Consider the following 16,218-nt stretch of genomic DNA (forward strand, 5'->3'; position numbering starts at 1 on the left):
GGTCCAGCGAATTTTAACCGAAGGTTTGCACATGAGACGGGTGTCTGCAAAATTTGTTCCTCGCTTGCTCGGAGATGACCAAAGAGAAAACCGCGTGAATGTTTGCCGCGACTTGAAGAGTGAAGTGCAGTTTTCCCTAACAGAAAGCAAAATTTCACGCACACTCTTTGTTCCTTCTGGTCGGCCATGTCACTAATCGCCAAAGGGTTGAAACAGGAACGCACACAACAGAGCACCACAGACAAACCACTTAACTCAGACTGATGCCAGCTCACTAACAGTCGCGGGAGACCCCCAGCTAACACCACCTAGCAGCACAACTCGTAACTACAAAGCATGTGCGCGCAACAGGTCGTTTCCAGTTATTTTTGGGTCCCCCTTCGTATATTAAACTAGTGACTTATATGTAATTCGTTTTCTTTCTTTAATGTCTCTGGCCCTCACTTTCCTATATAAAAATTTGATTGGCCCTCGGGTAACTAAAGGTTGGACCACACTGGTCTAGATAGTGTGGAACCCTCGTCTCACAACCCTATGGGCCTTCACGGCCTGTTACACGGATAGCTTTACTTTTACTTTTTTTTACCACTGAATATGGCCCTGTGCTGTCCCCCCATAACCAGAGTCTCCCTAAATCCCATCTTTCATGTTATCCACGTATTTCCTTCTGAGGCTTCCATGCAGACTTTTTTGGATGTGTTTCCCCACCAAAATTCTCATTCATTCCTTTGTAATCTGAGAAGTAAGCCAGAAGTAGCTTATATAATACAGATCATTAATGATCTGCTTCATAATGTGTTCAGTATCTTACCTCCTCCACCTCCGCGCAGACTTTTATTGGCAGCATTTACTATAGCATCTATTTCCAAAAGAGTAATATTTCCTGACCAGAGTGATATTGCCTTATTCAAGGTTGGATCCACAGAATAGGAATCTTCAGGTACTTTGCTTCCAAGGATGTCAGAAACTGCAACAAGCAACAAAATATGACTTTCAGAACCTGTGGAAAATGCAGTCTGCAAAGTAACGGTTGGCAATAGTCTCACTGACTTTGATATGTTGAAAAAATTAAGTATCCCACATATATTACTATGTCATTATTAAGTAGTGATGTAGACCATTACATCATAATAGGAGTGTTACTAGATTGTACTATTAACATACAATGGGAACCAAAATTGCCATACCAGTGATGTTGCTGGACATACAGCCCCTTTCTTCTATAAGGCTGTCTGCATAAAGAATTAAGCACGCTAAGTGATGTCTTAAGGCAGGCTTTACCTCTCACATCAGTACATCAATATTACAAAGAAATGAGTGACTAACTACAGTCATGTGTCTGGCAGTAAAATTTGCACCCAATTCTGTTTGTACTGTATTCATGTGTCTAATTGTAAATGTTTTATATGTGCATATATTTATTTATATACAGAAATAACCTATACGAATATATTCAGACGTACAAATGGTAAACTAAGTCTGTGGAATTTATGAGTACAGTTACTTATTTGGTACATGAATTTGGTAATAAACATATTTTGAGTGCTTATAAATATACTGTACACCTGCAAAGAACCTGTTAATGATTATGCAAGTAATTCTGTCCACTGTCCTGTGTTTTGGGAGATGTTCTCTAATGGTACTGTACTGCTGTAAACTGTTCATTCAGGCCAGCTTGAGAGAGATGAGCTTTTTGTGTCAATTTAAATCACAAAAACAAACCCAAAAAGACCATATCAGATGACAGAAAGAGTCCCTATTGTAATTCATACTGCTGCATGTCTGCTGAAAGCTGGAACTGTGAAGCCAGCAGAGTGCCATTGCAAACACGGACGTTGCTATGCAATGGCTCAGTAGCCGCCACATGATGGCCACAACAGGCAAGCACACAACGAAAGAAAAGCTACTGGAAACAGTGTTTTCTGTGCGGTCCTTGCCAAGGCTATATAATGAGGACCAGCTCTCATTAACAGTGAGCCCAAGAAGAGTCCAAGTAGACAGTTGAGTGAGTTGAGAGAGAGTCTGCAGGCAGACAGTCAGCTGAGACTTAGAATTACTGGGTTTTTGGACTTCTTTTCATCATCCGTGTTCTAGAAAATAGAAAACACGATGTTTCAGAAACTGGATCTGTTTCCATTGTCAGGTAAGTGGGGGAAGACACCTATTCAGTTGGGTCCCTTAGAAAGAGCTAACCTCAACCATTGTCAGAACCCTTTAGAATCTACCAGTCAATTGAGAGTTTCAGTTGTGAGAAGTGAGAAGCTGGTAGCCGAGGCCAGGGACAATTCAGGAACATCCACTGTTGGAAGCCACTATCAAGCAGCACAGTGAAGATCACGACTGAGAAACTTAAGTCTCCTTGTGATAATGATTTGTAAAGTGTAGTCATGAGAAGAGTCTACTAAATCCAATATTGATCCAACCCCCCTTTTACTGTCACTTTTCACATGAAAATACATTCAGTGCATGTATGTAAAATGCTCACAGTCACACACTGAAGTTTCTTTTAGGAACTAGAATAAATATGAAACTGAAACCTGCAACTTTAAACCCTGCTCTCCTGTGTGTGGGCTGAAGGAATGTCTCAAGCTAACATTCAAGCCTACACTGATTTCATCTAATTTCTCTTCAGTCAGCATCTAGCATTTGAAATTCAGGTTGTTGTCTAGTAACAACTCTATCCATCTAAATATACTTATGTCTGTATGACTATCTATACATCCACTCCCCCATAAGCCCTCATGGAGTAGGGCTTAATTAGTTAAGCAAAGAGACAACTTTACCTTTACTGTCAAATACTCTTCTCTTTTTAACTGTAACATCCTGAAATTCATGCCGGAATCCTTACCTTGATTTTCATATAGGTACAGGCATACCTTGAAGATACTGCAGGTTCGATCCCAGATCACCGCAATAAAGCGAGTCACCTGAATTTTTTAGTTTCCAAGAGCATATAAAAGTCATGTTTACACTATACTGTAATCTAATAACTGTGCAATAGCACTACGTCTAAAGAACTATGTACATACCTTAATTAAAAAATACTTTATTGCTAAAAACGCTAATCATCATCTGAGCTTTCAGTGAGTCGTAATGTTTTTGCTGATGGAGGGTCTTGTGTTGATGTTGATGGTTGCTGACTGATCAGGGTGGTGGTTGCTGAAGGTTGGGTTGGCTGTGTTAATTTCTTAACACTTTGCGGACCGCGCATGCATTAATGCGTTTTTCACTTTTAAACGTGGCAGACCGGTTGCGTATTAATACGTTTTTAGAACACGATAAGTTGCAACACACTATACATTGCTCTGGCGCCACCTACACTGCACACAACCGCCTGCAGATGCGTGATAAGACTCTGGAATGTTTAGTTAGCAGTCAGTAACTTGACCTCACTGTTTACTTAACCAACTATAAAGGAAAATGCTTTGCATTCTTCAAGCTGTGTGTATCAGCCAGTAGCTAGTGGGGAGAATGGATCAAGGACAAATTCTCCTCTGATGACCTAGCTGACCTGCCTGTGAGACGTGTAGTAATGGATTGTCATTCAGACAGTGACAGTGATGGGGGACAACAAAGAATTGTGGCCACAGACAGTAGCTCTGACGATAATGCGGGTAATAACATTGCACGTAGTAACATTGCGGGGACAGCAAAAAATCTAAAAAAATCTAAACCCTGATTCAAAATTGAAATACAAAGCATTTCTGATGAATGTGGCAAAGGCCTGGGCTACAGTCCAGATGGTGGCGGCAGAACCAGGGTCACACAAAGACTTAGTACGACCGGGCCCATCNTTAGGAGATTTTATATTAATTTTTAAAGTGAACAGTGCACAAGTTAGTGTAGTATGTTTAAAAATGCCGGTCCCAAGGGTGATTTAAATATTTAAATCGCCGGTCCGTGAAGTGTTAAAATAAGACAACAGTGAAGTTTGCCGAATCAACTCTCCTTTTCATGAAAGATTTCTCGGTAGTATGTGATGCTGTTTGATAACATTTTACCCACAACAGAACTTCTTTCAAAACTGGAGTCAATCCTCTCAAACACTTCCGCTGCTTTATCAACTAAGTTTATGTAATATTCTTAATCCTTTGTTGCCTCTGCAACAGGGATCAGAGCATTTTCACCAGGGTAGCTTCCATCTCAAGAAACCACTTTCTTTGCTTGTCCATAAGAAACAACTCCTCATCCGTTCAAGTTTTATCATCAGGTTGCAACAATCCAGTCACATCTTCAGGCTCCATTTCTAATTCTATTTATCTTGCTGTTTCCATCACATCTGCAGTTACTTCCTCCACTAAAGTCTTGAACCCCTCAAAGTCATCCACGAAGGATACGACAGTAATATTAAAAATCACAGATCACCATAATAGGTATAATAATGATGAACACGTTTGAAATATTGTTGAGAATTACCAAAATGTGACACAGTGACACGAAGTGAGCACACGCTGTTGGAAAAATGGCACCAATAGACTTGCTTGATGTGGGGTTGCCACAAATCTTTGATTTGTATAAAATGCAACATCTATGAAGAGCACTAAAATGAGGTGTTCCTGTATCATACAGAAACATTTGCTTCAACGTGTAACTCTCAAGTGCAATTTTAATAGAGAAAGTAACATGACAGTGTTAACTGCAGAAGCAGGGCACTTATAACCAACGGGACCAAAATGTTAAACTCACTTAATGGTAGCCATTCAAAGACTTACTGAGGTAATGCTGAAGAGAAACCATAATCTTTACAGGCTAGTGGCATGTTTCCCATTTCTTTCCCCTCAAAAATGGCCCAAAAGAATCATAATGCATCTTATATAACTAAACCCCCATTTAAGAATCACAGTGTGATTTTGTGTTGCATTCTTCCAACTGTATTTACTTCTGTCAGCACAGCTTTTGTACAGATGTACTATAAATTATCTACTATATGTTTTGGCCTTTCAGCCATTATCTGGTATGCTCATACCCTGCTGGCTGCATTGTTCACCCCTTACATCAGCCGGTGTTGCATGTCTGACATATTGGTGCATAATGCTAGCACATACATCCTTGTTAAAATGTTATTTTATTTTAGGTTATTTTCGTGTTTTTAGATGCAGATGTGGTTTTTCTCAGCTGGCTTGTGTGTAGTTATTATGCTGTGGTGCAGCCTGTCATCTTGTTTTTTGCTACAATTATTATTTTGCTGGACATTATCCATCATCTTGTCTATTCTAAAAAACAGTCTAGTTTCTATTAAAAAACACAACGTTTCGAGAACTGTAATCTGTCCCCGTCTTCAGGTAAAACTTACTCAGTTGTGTCCAATAGACAGAGCATGCATATGCATAGTTGTCCGGAGATAGGGGCTAGCTCTGTCTATTGGACACAACTGAGTAAGTTTTACCTGAAGACGGGGACAGATTACAGTTCTCGAAACGTTGTGTTTTTTAATAGAAACTAGACTGTTTTTAGAATAGACAAGATGATGGATAATGTCCAGCAAAATAATAATTGTAACAATTTACCATCATCACAAACTTTTAGATCTTATTTGTTTTTTGCTGTTGTAGGATGTAGAGTTCTTTTTGGTTGCAATCTTGTCTTCTTGTTTCTCACTGTTTAGTTTTGTGTCTCTAGTGGTGGAATTTTTTCTGCTTTTCTTTTTGTGTTCTGGTGGTGGATGAAATAATGACAAGAAGGCATGAAAGTATCAGAATCATGGTTAGTGAATACTTTTCCTGTTCTATTTCTCTACAGCAGTGACACATCATTTTTAACAAAGATAATAATTTTGAGTACTTCGTTACCCAATCTATAAATGAATAACTTACATTGTTTTCTCAGGCGCTCCTTAGCCTTCAAAAAATAGTCTTGCCATGTATCAATTTTATCATAAGTGATGGTGGAATCTCTGTTACTCTGTTCCAACGTCATTCTCAGAGGTTTCTCTGAAATAAAACACAAATACAAATACAGTACACTTCCATGGGTAAAGGTAAAGTTGTCCCTTGCTTAACTACAATGGAAAGTCAGAAATTATCCGCACTCTCGCCATAACACATCTTTAAGTTTGTCACACTGCCTTCTGCGCATGCATGCTTACAGTTGGTACTACTGTGGTCATGTGATTGAAGTTTAACCTTTATTGTGTCATTTTTCTTGATGCTGTGACAGTGAAAACATTGCCGCTCCACTAGCAGTGTGCACCAAGGAGGAACAAAGAACAGTGATCCGATTTCTCTGGTTGGAAGGTGTGTCAGGCGCTGAAATTCATCAGAGGCTTTCAACACAATACGGGGACAGTGCTCTACCACATAGAAGTGTGTATGAGTGGATCGAGAAGTTTAAAAGTGGCCGGACAAGCATGATGGACAAAGAGGGAGCAGGATGCCTGACAACCTCCACCACTGACAAGAAGATTCAGCAAGCTTGAGAGATGGTACTGGCGAACCGGCGAGTTACCACTGATTAGATAGCGTGTGCGCTGAAGATTAGTCATGGTTCTGCCTATCAAATCATCCACAAGCTTGGCTTCATTAAAGTCTGTGGAAGATGGGTGCCAAGACAGCTTACTGCAGAGCACAAGCACAAGTGTCTTGAGATCTGCCAATGCTCAACTGCTACAACGATGAAAGCAAAGAATTTTTGAGCAGAATAGTCATAGGAGATGAAACATGGGTCCATCACTATGAGCCAGAATCCAAAAGTCTGAGTATGGCGTGGAAACACCAAGGATCGCCAACAAAGAAGAAATTCAAGACTTCAATCTTCCGCGGGAAAGGTTTTTTGGGACTCAAAGGGGCCCATACTGGAAGACTACCTGGAAAAAGGGTGTACGATCAACAGTGCAAGATACAGTGATTTGCTGCCCAACAATGTGAAGCCAGTAATTTGCACCAAACGCCGAGGTCTACTGTCGAAGAAAGTGTTGTTGTTGTTGTTGTTGTTGTTGTTGTTGCATGACAATGCATTGCCCACACATGGCCGGCCAGACCATTGAAACCATTAACCATTTGGGTTTCGAGGTGCTGGGACACCCTGCCTACAGCCCAGATCTCACCCCTTCCGACTATCATCTCTTTGGACTGCTCAAAGATGCTTTACGAGGTAGTCAATTTTCTATGGACAGAGAAGTGAGGGAAGTGGTGCATAAATGGCTGCGCAACCAACTGAAAACCTTCTTGGAGGAACACGCAGGCTTGTGGACCGCTGGACCAAGTGCATCGAAAAGAAAGGACACTATGTGGAAAAATGACGTACTTGTTCAACCTGTACTTTTGTGCATATAAATTGGAAAAACAAGAGTGCAGATAATTTTTTACTTCCCTACGTAATTAAGCACTACACCATGAAGGCGTATATGGGACTGGCTGTATAGATCCACATTCTCTTGACCTCGGCACAAACTGGAGGTGAGTGGTCAGCTTCATGCCCCAGTCACTTTACCCAGGGGAACAAGCCCCCCATACCCATTGGATAAGGGGCTGGGTGGAGCCCACAGCGAGTCTGAATGATGTGGAGAAAAGAAAATTCTTGACCCTACTGGGACTCAAACTCTGATCTCCCCGTCGTCCAGCCCATAGTCAGTCGCTACACTGAATATGCTACCCCGGTTCCACTTCCATGGGTACCACCACTACTCTTCTCAGGCTTGGGGGAGGGGGCAGGACAGAAAATGTGCATACAATCTTAAAGTTGAGGTGGAGGAGAGCAGGAGTGTGACTGGGGTAAGTGAGTTGGTCAAATGCTAATTTGAAGATGGTCATGAGAGTTCATTAATAATGCATTAATCTTACTGATCAATAGGGGGTTCTTAATTCATGTTGATGAATGAGGTTAAACAGGTGTCAGTTGAGCCTTCCACTTCAACTCACAAGGAGAGGTACAGTGCTACAGGGATGTGACTTATATCGTGTAATTCAAACTTTGAAGTATTCACAGTTCCCACCTTAGCACATTAGTTCATTCTAATCAAGTGAGTGTAAATCATTATGTCTTATTCACCTTTTAGCCTGTTTTGTATGTATGACTCACTCACCCCTTGAAGTTTACTACTGGGGGAAGTGGGTGAGCATGACACACAGTTACCTTGAGCAGGTCAAGCACTTACTCCAGTATGGGAAAACCTTTCAAACAGTATTATTTTATATTTTTATTATTATTAATCAGGATACTTTTTTTCTTTCAAGGAAATATGGTTCAGAATTATGACTGAAAAAACACCAGTGAGTCTAAGGACCAACTCCAAGTATGGGGGGACTACCATTTCTAGGACTTCAAAGGACTATAACAGTCCATATATAACCCTTCACACTTCACAGTTACCTCAAAGATAAAAAAGGGCAGAAAAGTAAATCTTTAGGACACAGTTCTGTTCTGCCTGCAGAAACTGGGTGAGAATTGGCAGTTTTGTTACTTTGGAGGCATGGGGATTTGGCTTGAGTAGGGCTTACATGCTGTCTCTTGTGAAAAAGTATATCACTTACAAACCCATTAGAAAATAACTTACTTAGTGAAGACTGGTTTTTGAATTCTAAACAGGGGAACAAACTTTCAATAAAAAATCCCAGTACAAAGAATACTGCCAAAAACACATAATGAATCTTTTGTTATACCAGAATATTCTAATTTACTTGGGCTGGCTGACAAACCATCACAAATATGGAACTTTACAAAATTTCATTCCACTCTGACCCCTCAAAAATAGAAATGGCAGGTGCAAAGAATATTTCTTCTTCTGCCTCTGCCCTGAGTGAACCTGCTCTATACAGACTTAAAACATTCCAAGTCCCAAATCTCATATCCATTTTCTTTAGCTTAGGTCGTTTATATGGCTGCGCCATTGCTCAAGCGGTTAATCACTGGCTTCCCCATTGCGGCGGCCCGGGTTCGATCCCAGGTCTGGTCAAGTGGGATTTGTGGTGGACAAAGTGGCGCTGGGGCGGGGTTTCTCGGAGTACTTCAGTTTCCACTGTCAATCTTCATTCCACCAATTGCTCCACAAGCACCCTCCCCTATCATCTGGGGCTGGTACAACAGGCCAGAAGGGGCTGCAGTACAAGGGACTTAGTCCCACCCCACTAGCAATAAAAAAAATAGGTCGTTTATCCGAGGAATCCATCCAGGTCTGAGGCTTTGTGTTCATTTTCGTAACATAATTATTTTTACAGTGAGGAGTTGTTGGCCCCACACCGAACCCCACAGCTGGAGGACCACCCCTTGTCGGCCGTCCGTGACTGCTTATTCAATATATTCGCAGCTTCCGTCCAAAACTGGAGAACGTCTCCTCCATCCGCAACATTGTACTATTTCAGAAAGAAAGTTAATAATTCCAGTGTAGAACTCACACTGTATAAAATTGGACAAAAGCCTTAAGATCATAGAAATTCTTTATTTTATACACTTGCCACATGACAGGAAATGAAAACACAAGTATTACATGCTTACCCCATTTCACTAGCACAAGTATATCCTGAGCAATATATAAATAATTACTTATGTTCTGGCTTTCCATCAGAATATTCGCGGATGGGAAGTTGATGCACAAAAAACTGTTTTGCCAGAGGTCATTCAAGACAGCTCCTGACATTTTATTAACTGCCTGCAATAAGCTAAAATAGTTCAAAATGGAACTATCCAAATTCTATCATGTATGTGCACCACACCATTTTATGCTGTAAAAAATTAGGTAATGCTATTCCTGTAATAGGCCATGGAGGCCCATAGGTTCGTTAGATGTCGAGGTTCCCACATTTTCTAGACAACTGGCACACAGATGGTGGTGAGGTTGTCAGCCTTATACACCGGTTTACCCTCCCCCAGGAATATTTTTGGTACTCATTTCTGCTGGAGGCTGAGTAACCCTAGGGCTATAGTACAGCTGGAAGGATTACGTAAATTTAAATAATAATCTAATCAGGAATCAAACCCACTACCTTCTAGCTTGTAGCACTGTGCCTCAACCAACTACACTACCGTGTGCCCCCCATCTTATGCTGTTTGAGACAATTTTCACTAATTAAAAAACTTTTAATTTTTATTATTATTTTGTATAAAATCCTGTTATTATTTTTTCTTTAAATCCAGAGGAGCACATACCTAATTAGGATTATAATATACACACACATATAGGATTGATGAATTTACATTATCAATGACTAACACGCCTTTGCAGGTATCCCTACTTTGATGTTGTGGTAGAGTGTGCATGTTCAAATGATCCTGAGAGCTATGCCAATAGTAGCGTAGCTACTGGTAGGACCTCCAATGATGGACAGAAAAAGGTGATGACCCAGACAAAAAGTGATACCCTAGTTCTGTAGATTAGGGGTTGAGCATGGGGTTGACAACCCAATCCCACAGAAAGCCTTAATTTTTAATAACCTTTTAATAATTGCAGCCAGACAGCAAGAACTGATGATGAGCAACTGTACAAGACCCCATGGTTCATCACACTCTGTAGTGCCCGCATTAAGAGGAGGAGTAGGAGAGTGATTAACACACTGTAATTAGAAGTCTGATTCCATATACAGTTATGCATGTTCTATACACATGCAGCAACCACATAAATTTTGAAAATCTGCTAGGCAGATAAATATTTTGGTTTCCAAAAGGTGGATCAGTATTTTCTGACACCTTGCTGTGGCCCTTGCCTTTTATTTGTGTGCATTTAATTTCTGCCTTTTTCCTTTATACATTTGCAGGGCAGGCATAATATACTGAAGGAAAAATCAAATTTAAAATAGACATTAATGTCGCATGTACATAGGTCACAAAACCTGTCACTTGAGAATAATCTATACTAAATTCATGCACAAAGAGCACTGCACTAGAATTATGAACTTCTTTCTTGCCAATTCTGAGACTAGATGGTGTTGGTGATAAGATGATTAATGAATATGGAGCAGTAGATGGAATGAGAAGTGACATGGGAAACCGATGTGCTCAGATAAATCTGCTCCAGTGCCACTTTGTCTAACATAAATCCCACATGACATAACCTAGAATCAAAACAAAGGCCACCATGGTGAGAAGCCAGCTACTAACCTCCTCAGCTATGGCACAGTCAATTGTAAAATTGAATAGTTCTCAGGTTAGATATGGAAGCTCTGGGAGAAATAGCTACTTTTGTGACTGGTATGCTTTCCAAGAACCACAATTCCAAAAAATCATAAACATTAAAACATAGCAGCAATGTTAGTGAACTTTTTTGTTGCATTCTAGAATTCCAGAACTTTCTACACCCACTATAACCAACCAGTTTCTTAAGAGAGCAGTTTCATGCATTTTTGTTCCTATAGTGCCTGCTTTTTCTGAGGTACTTCATGGTAGTGTGTTAGTAGCTAAGGGGTAAATAAATTTTAGAACATCTGGAAGTATGGGATCAGGGCCTAATGGCATTACTATTCTTGTATTTTCCTGCAAGGACTGAATAAAATCATAACAAAAATCTCAGTCATGATAGCCCCAGTCCCAGCTGCAATTCAAACTCAGCCCCTCATGAATAAAAGTCTACAGCATTCTACTATAATAACCTACTTGGTCATATAATTTCACACGACACCTAATAAATAACTTAGAAAAGAACGGCATAAGTGTGATTGAATGGTTTACACTCTGCTGACCTGCAGAGGAAATATCTGTATATTCATTCTAAAAAAAAACATACTATTAAAATGCAGCCCCCAAGTGAGTGTCTATTGCATAATGTGGTCTCTCAGGGTTTCAAGTCAGGCAGTCCTGTTAGGCTATTGGTTTGTCAGTTCTCCTAGCAGTTTGAGTCTCTACAGCCCAACTTGACGGCAGGAGTGTTCAGCTCTTTTGCCTGAGTGGTGCAATAATTTGCAGGAAGGCTTAAAATGACTGCAGCATATTTATGGGAATACTTATGAATGCTATATATTATACTCTGGCTTGTTTCACATCCTGCTTATTGGGAACCGTGGAATATACCTACAATTTGGTTGTTTGACCAGTGCAGACCGAATTCTACTGTTCTTTCATTAAACGTAATTTTGATAAAGCATTTCGAATTTAATATTGAAATACAGCTCTTACCCTTCTCTTTTTGTATAGCATCTTGAGACGAAGACCCACTTTTGCCCATAGTTGAGAACTGACAATTACCAGTGTACATAGATGAAAAATTCTTTGTACATGACAAACCGTTTGCAATAACCTCAAAGTGAATATGTTGACGAGCAGGAAGTCTTGCATGGCTGTACACCGATGCCTGCAAGGAAACTGACCATCACCTTCCATTTGTCAAAACTATGGAAACACAAAGGTGTTTGTAAATTGCGGAGCTCTTAATATTTGCACACGTTCAAATTAACAACTCGGGTATTTTAACCTTTCATACTGGATAATATGTCAACGGCCTAACAAAACAAACCGATTAAAACAAAAGCAAAACTTTAAAAGAACGTGACTAATTTACCAGTGTCGCCTTCAAATACCACAATTAGGGGGTACTTTAAATACAAGCTACAGAACATGATTACATAATGACATGCACTCAATAGCTCACTCTCCTACCAGCAATGACTTCATTTTTATTCCTTGTTGATTAAGTATATGTTATAATTCTTAAGTTAAAACCTACTTCAATGGCATACACTAGGAATATAACTTTGTGCTCGTCCTTATAACGAATTACATAGCACGCACTTCTTCCGCTACCGTCAATCCTAACCTCTACAACGTTCTACGACCGGTACTAATCCACTTATTTGAAATAACCAATCGAGCATGGACCACATAGTAACTTCGATGTTTTGTTCATGCCTACCAACAGCTCAGAATTTACTGAGCGTTTTTGAAGACACGCTGCATACGCATGGGACGAAGAGGGAATGGCACGTAAAGTTCTAGTAAGAAAGCAAGAAGAAAAGAGACCTCTAGAAAGACCTAGACCTAGACGTTGGTTGGAGGATAATATTAAAAGGTAAAATTGTCCCTGTACTTAACTACTTTAGCAGTACGCGATGAATATGTATGGGTGAGTGGTTGCATAGAACCACAGCTTCTTGATCTCGGCACAAACTGGAGGTGAGTGGTCAGCTTCACGCCTCTACTGCTTTATCTCTGGGTAAAGTGCCCCGGTACCCACTGGATAGGAGGCTGGGTGGACCCGAGACCTGGCCTGAACGACGTGGAGAAGAGAAAATTCTTGATCCATACCGGGACTCGAACTCCGATCCTTCAGTCGTCCAGCCCGTATCGTCGCTCTACCGACGTTATTCCGGCTCCTCAATATTAACTTATATCTCAGATGACTAGGACAGGGTGGTATGGCCTGGATTCATTTTGTTCAGGATTGGGGCCAGTGAAGCGCTCTTGTGAACACCGTAAAGAACCTTCGGTTTCCTTAAAACGATGAGAAATTGAGTAGCTTGATTGGCAGCTTCTAAAGATGGGCTCAGATCCATCGAGTTAGTTGTTTACCTATTACTGAGGTGGTGTGCGTGTCAAAGAAGCTGGGGACTATGTCGGCAGGTGCGTACAGTCCTGGCACTGTCATCTTACAGTCAGACAGGTCGTGCCAGAGGAGCGAGACGAAGCGTTTTCCACAGCAGTGATAGGGCAGGTGTGGTGAAGCCAACACAGAAAATCCCGGCCAACTTTGAGGTTCTGCGAGAGGTTGGTAGCCCTTCGACAGCAAACTTTGCCTAGATTTATGTTCACTTAAGCTTCGAAGAGCTGCCACGTTATAGTTAGCCGAGGCAATCTGAGAGACAGTCGCCTTCACGAAGTTCACGAAGGCCATTATACCACCATCTATGAGCAATAGGCGGCATTATTTGTACACATACTACCAACCCTACCGAGCAGACACCCAACAATCGAAATGGTCGAAATGACCTGTCACACTGGTCACAGAGCACCCCTTTCCTCAGCGGTCCCGCGATAACCTTCTCTAATTGGGATTTTCAATTTTACAGAATTTTTGTCTAAATAATATTCTGCCATTTAGAGAATCGGGAAAAAGGTTTAAGTTGTCCCTGTACTTAATTAGGCACCATGGCATACGACGTGTCAGGTAATGGTACACCTACACCATTCTTGACCTTGGCACTAGATGGTGTGGTCACTTTTACACCCTGGCCGTACTACCCTTGCGAAAGGGCCCTCGGTACCCTTTAGGTATAAAGCTGTGCTGGCCCAGAGTCGTTCTGGGCACTGTAAAATAAAAATTTCTTGCTCCTGCCGGGAATCAAACCATGGCTGTCCATCCCATAGCCCATCACTATACACATTAAGCTATCCCAGCAAAATACAATTTTAAACTGTCGCTTTAAATTCTGCCAGACTGCTAAGTGGGGTTTATATGGCCCACACTTAGGTGATTAACCATGGAAGGATTTATATGATACCTAGCATTCGTGCAAGAAATGCAGTACACCTGATGGGAAGAAAACACTTGGGAAAAATGAGAATTTTACAATTGCAGTTACACTTACAGGATGAGGGGCAGCTTCTCCCTCATTGAGGAGGAACAGTCAGTAAAGTGAACAAATGGAAGCAAAATCAAACACAAGGTAAAATAACTGCAAGACATGGCTCAGACACTTACTCTTAAAAAAAATGATAAGAAGAGAGATGGTGAAAGAGGTAATACATTAAAAAACTATAATATTCCTTTACATCCCTGTATGATTCATTGCACTGACCTTGCAACATTCTCTATCTGCTCAAGTTGGCCAACAAGCAGTGGTCGCTCAGTCTGTATAGTTCACTTGCAGACTAAAGCCACAGTTCTTTTTACATACCTGTATGAATTAATCTGTTATACTACACATATAGAAGTGTTGTATCATCCCATTTCTTCAAAATATTCTTGCAGACACCAGATACACATGACCAACACCAAAATATATGGAAATACTAGAAATGTGCCCTACTCTGTATGTTAGTGCTGTCCAACGTTCTTATGTACTCGAGCACGATTCACTGATGCCTATCGAGGTGCAGGCGCCACCACACTACTACTACTACTACTACTACTACTACTACTTCTTAATACTACTACCAATAATAATAATACTAAAATAATTAGAAATTTAATACTGACTAAATCTTTTAATATAATTATATTTACTTACAATCTTACATAATTAGTGTGAAATTTGTCACTGCATGTTAGGTGCAAGTTGTCGAAATTCTGGCGTGTAGCTGGAACAGGCTGCTCTTAGTGCATCATCTAAGTGTGAGTCTGTTAGGCAGGATTGGTACTAAACTTTTATGATGCTCATAGATGAAAATGCGACTTCACACAGATACGTTGAACCAAAACATGAATAAATTTTCAGAGCAATGCTATCAATCATGGGATATTTATTCCTGTCCACCAGGGTCCAGAAAATGCTACAAGTTGCAAATGAGGATTTCAAAGATATGTCTTCTTGGAAATTTAAAATTTCCATTTCTAATTCTTCAAGATTATACTTTCCGAAGATTTCACACACCTCCCCTCCAAGTTCACTAACGTCAACAGTGGCGAATGGATTACTGATAAACACTGACAATGATTCGAGTGTTGAAAACTGGCTAAATCTGTTACCAAATTCGGTCACAAGGGCTTCAAGATGGAAGATCGTATTCACAGCCATTTAAGGTTTCCACGACAGATTTCATGTGCGGAAAATGTGAAAGGGAATTTCTGTTTAAATGTGCAATCAATAGCTTTAGTTTCTTTTGAAAAGAATTAACTACACTTATCATGCTTGAAATGTTACGATCTTTCCCTTGTAATTCAAGATTTAACTCATTTAATTTTGAGGTGTCAAGCTGTCAAGAAAGCTAAACCTAGTAGCCATGATATTTCATCAAGTTCTTGATAATATTGGCCAGGAGATGATTTCAGAAAGTCCCTGACCTCATCCAGAACACAGCAAAATCGTTACAGTGTTTTCCCCCTACTATGCCACCTTATGTCTGCATGGAAAATTATGTCACCATGCTCAGTTTCCGACACATTCAAAAGATTTCTGAACAATCGATGAGTACAAGATGATCTGATATAATTTACCACACGAATTACTACATTCATAACATGGTCGAACTTCAAAACCTTTGCGCATAAAGCTTCCTGGTGGATAATGCATTGATAAGAAAGAACATTGGGAAATGATTCATCCTTAGCACAAAGAGCAAGAAACTCATCATTCCTACCAGTAATTGAAGGCGCCCCATCTGTAGCTATAGCAACAAGTTTTGAAAGTGGTGACATTCTTT

At 40.4% G+C, this 16,218-nt stretch overlaps 1 protein-coding gene across 3 annotated transcripts in view; it reads right to left on the reverse strand.

Annotated features, from left to right (window-relative positions):
- Positions 1-12,721, reverse strand: part of LOC111869902 (macro domain-containing protein CT2219) — a 28,922-nt gene extending 16,201 nt beyond the window's left edge. Inside the window, exons 1-4 of one of the 3 annotated variants that reach the window (XM_023861770.2) lie at positions 12,520-12,721; positions 12,040-12,214; positions 5,814-5,930; positions 812-967 (exon numbers count right to left, since the gene is read on the reverse strand). In XM_023861770.2, the coding sequence (XP_023717538.1) occupies positions 812-967; positions 5,814-5,930; positions 12,040-12,214; positions 12,520-12,534 (463 nt within the window). In that variant the 5' untranslated portion in view covers positions 12,535-12,721. The other 2 variants (XM_023861771.2, XM_023861772.2) reach the window with 2 other exon arrangements.
- Positions 12,722-16,218: the final 3,497 nt, after the last annotated feature.

Source organism: Cryptotermes secundus, unplaced genomic scaffold, assembly GCF_002891405.2.
Source record: "Cryptotermes secundus unplaced genomic scaffold, Csec_1.0 scaffold653, whole genome shotgun sequence".
Lineage (NCBI taxonomy): Eukaryota > Metazoa > Arthropoda > Insecta > Blattodea > Kalotermitidae > Cryptotermes > Cryptotermes secundus.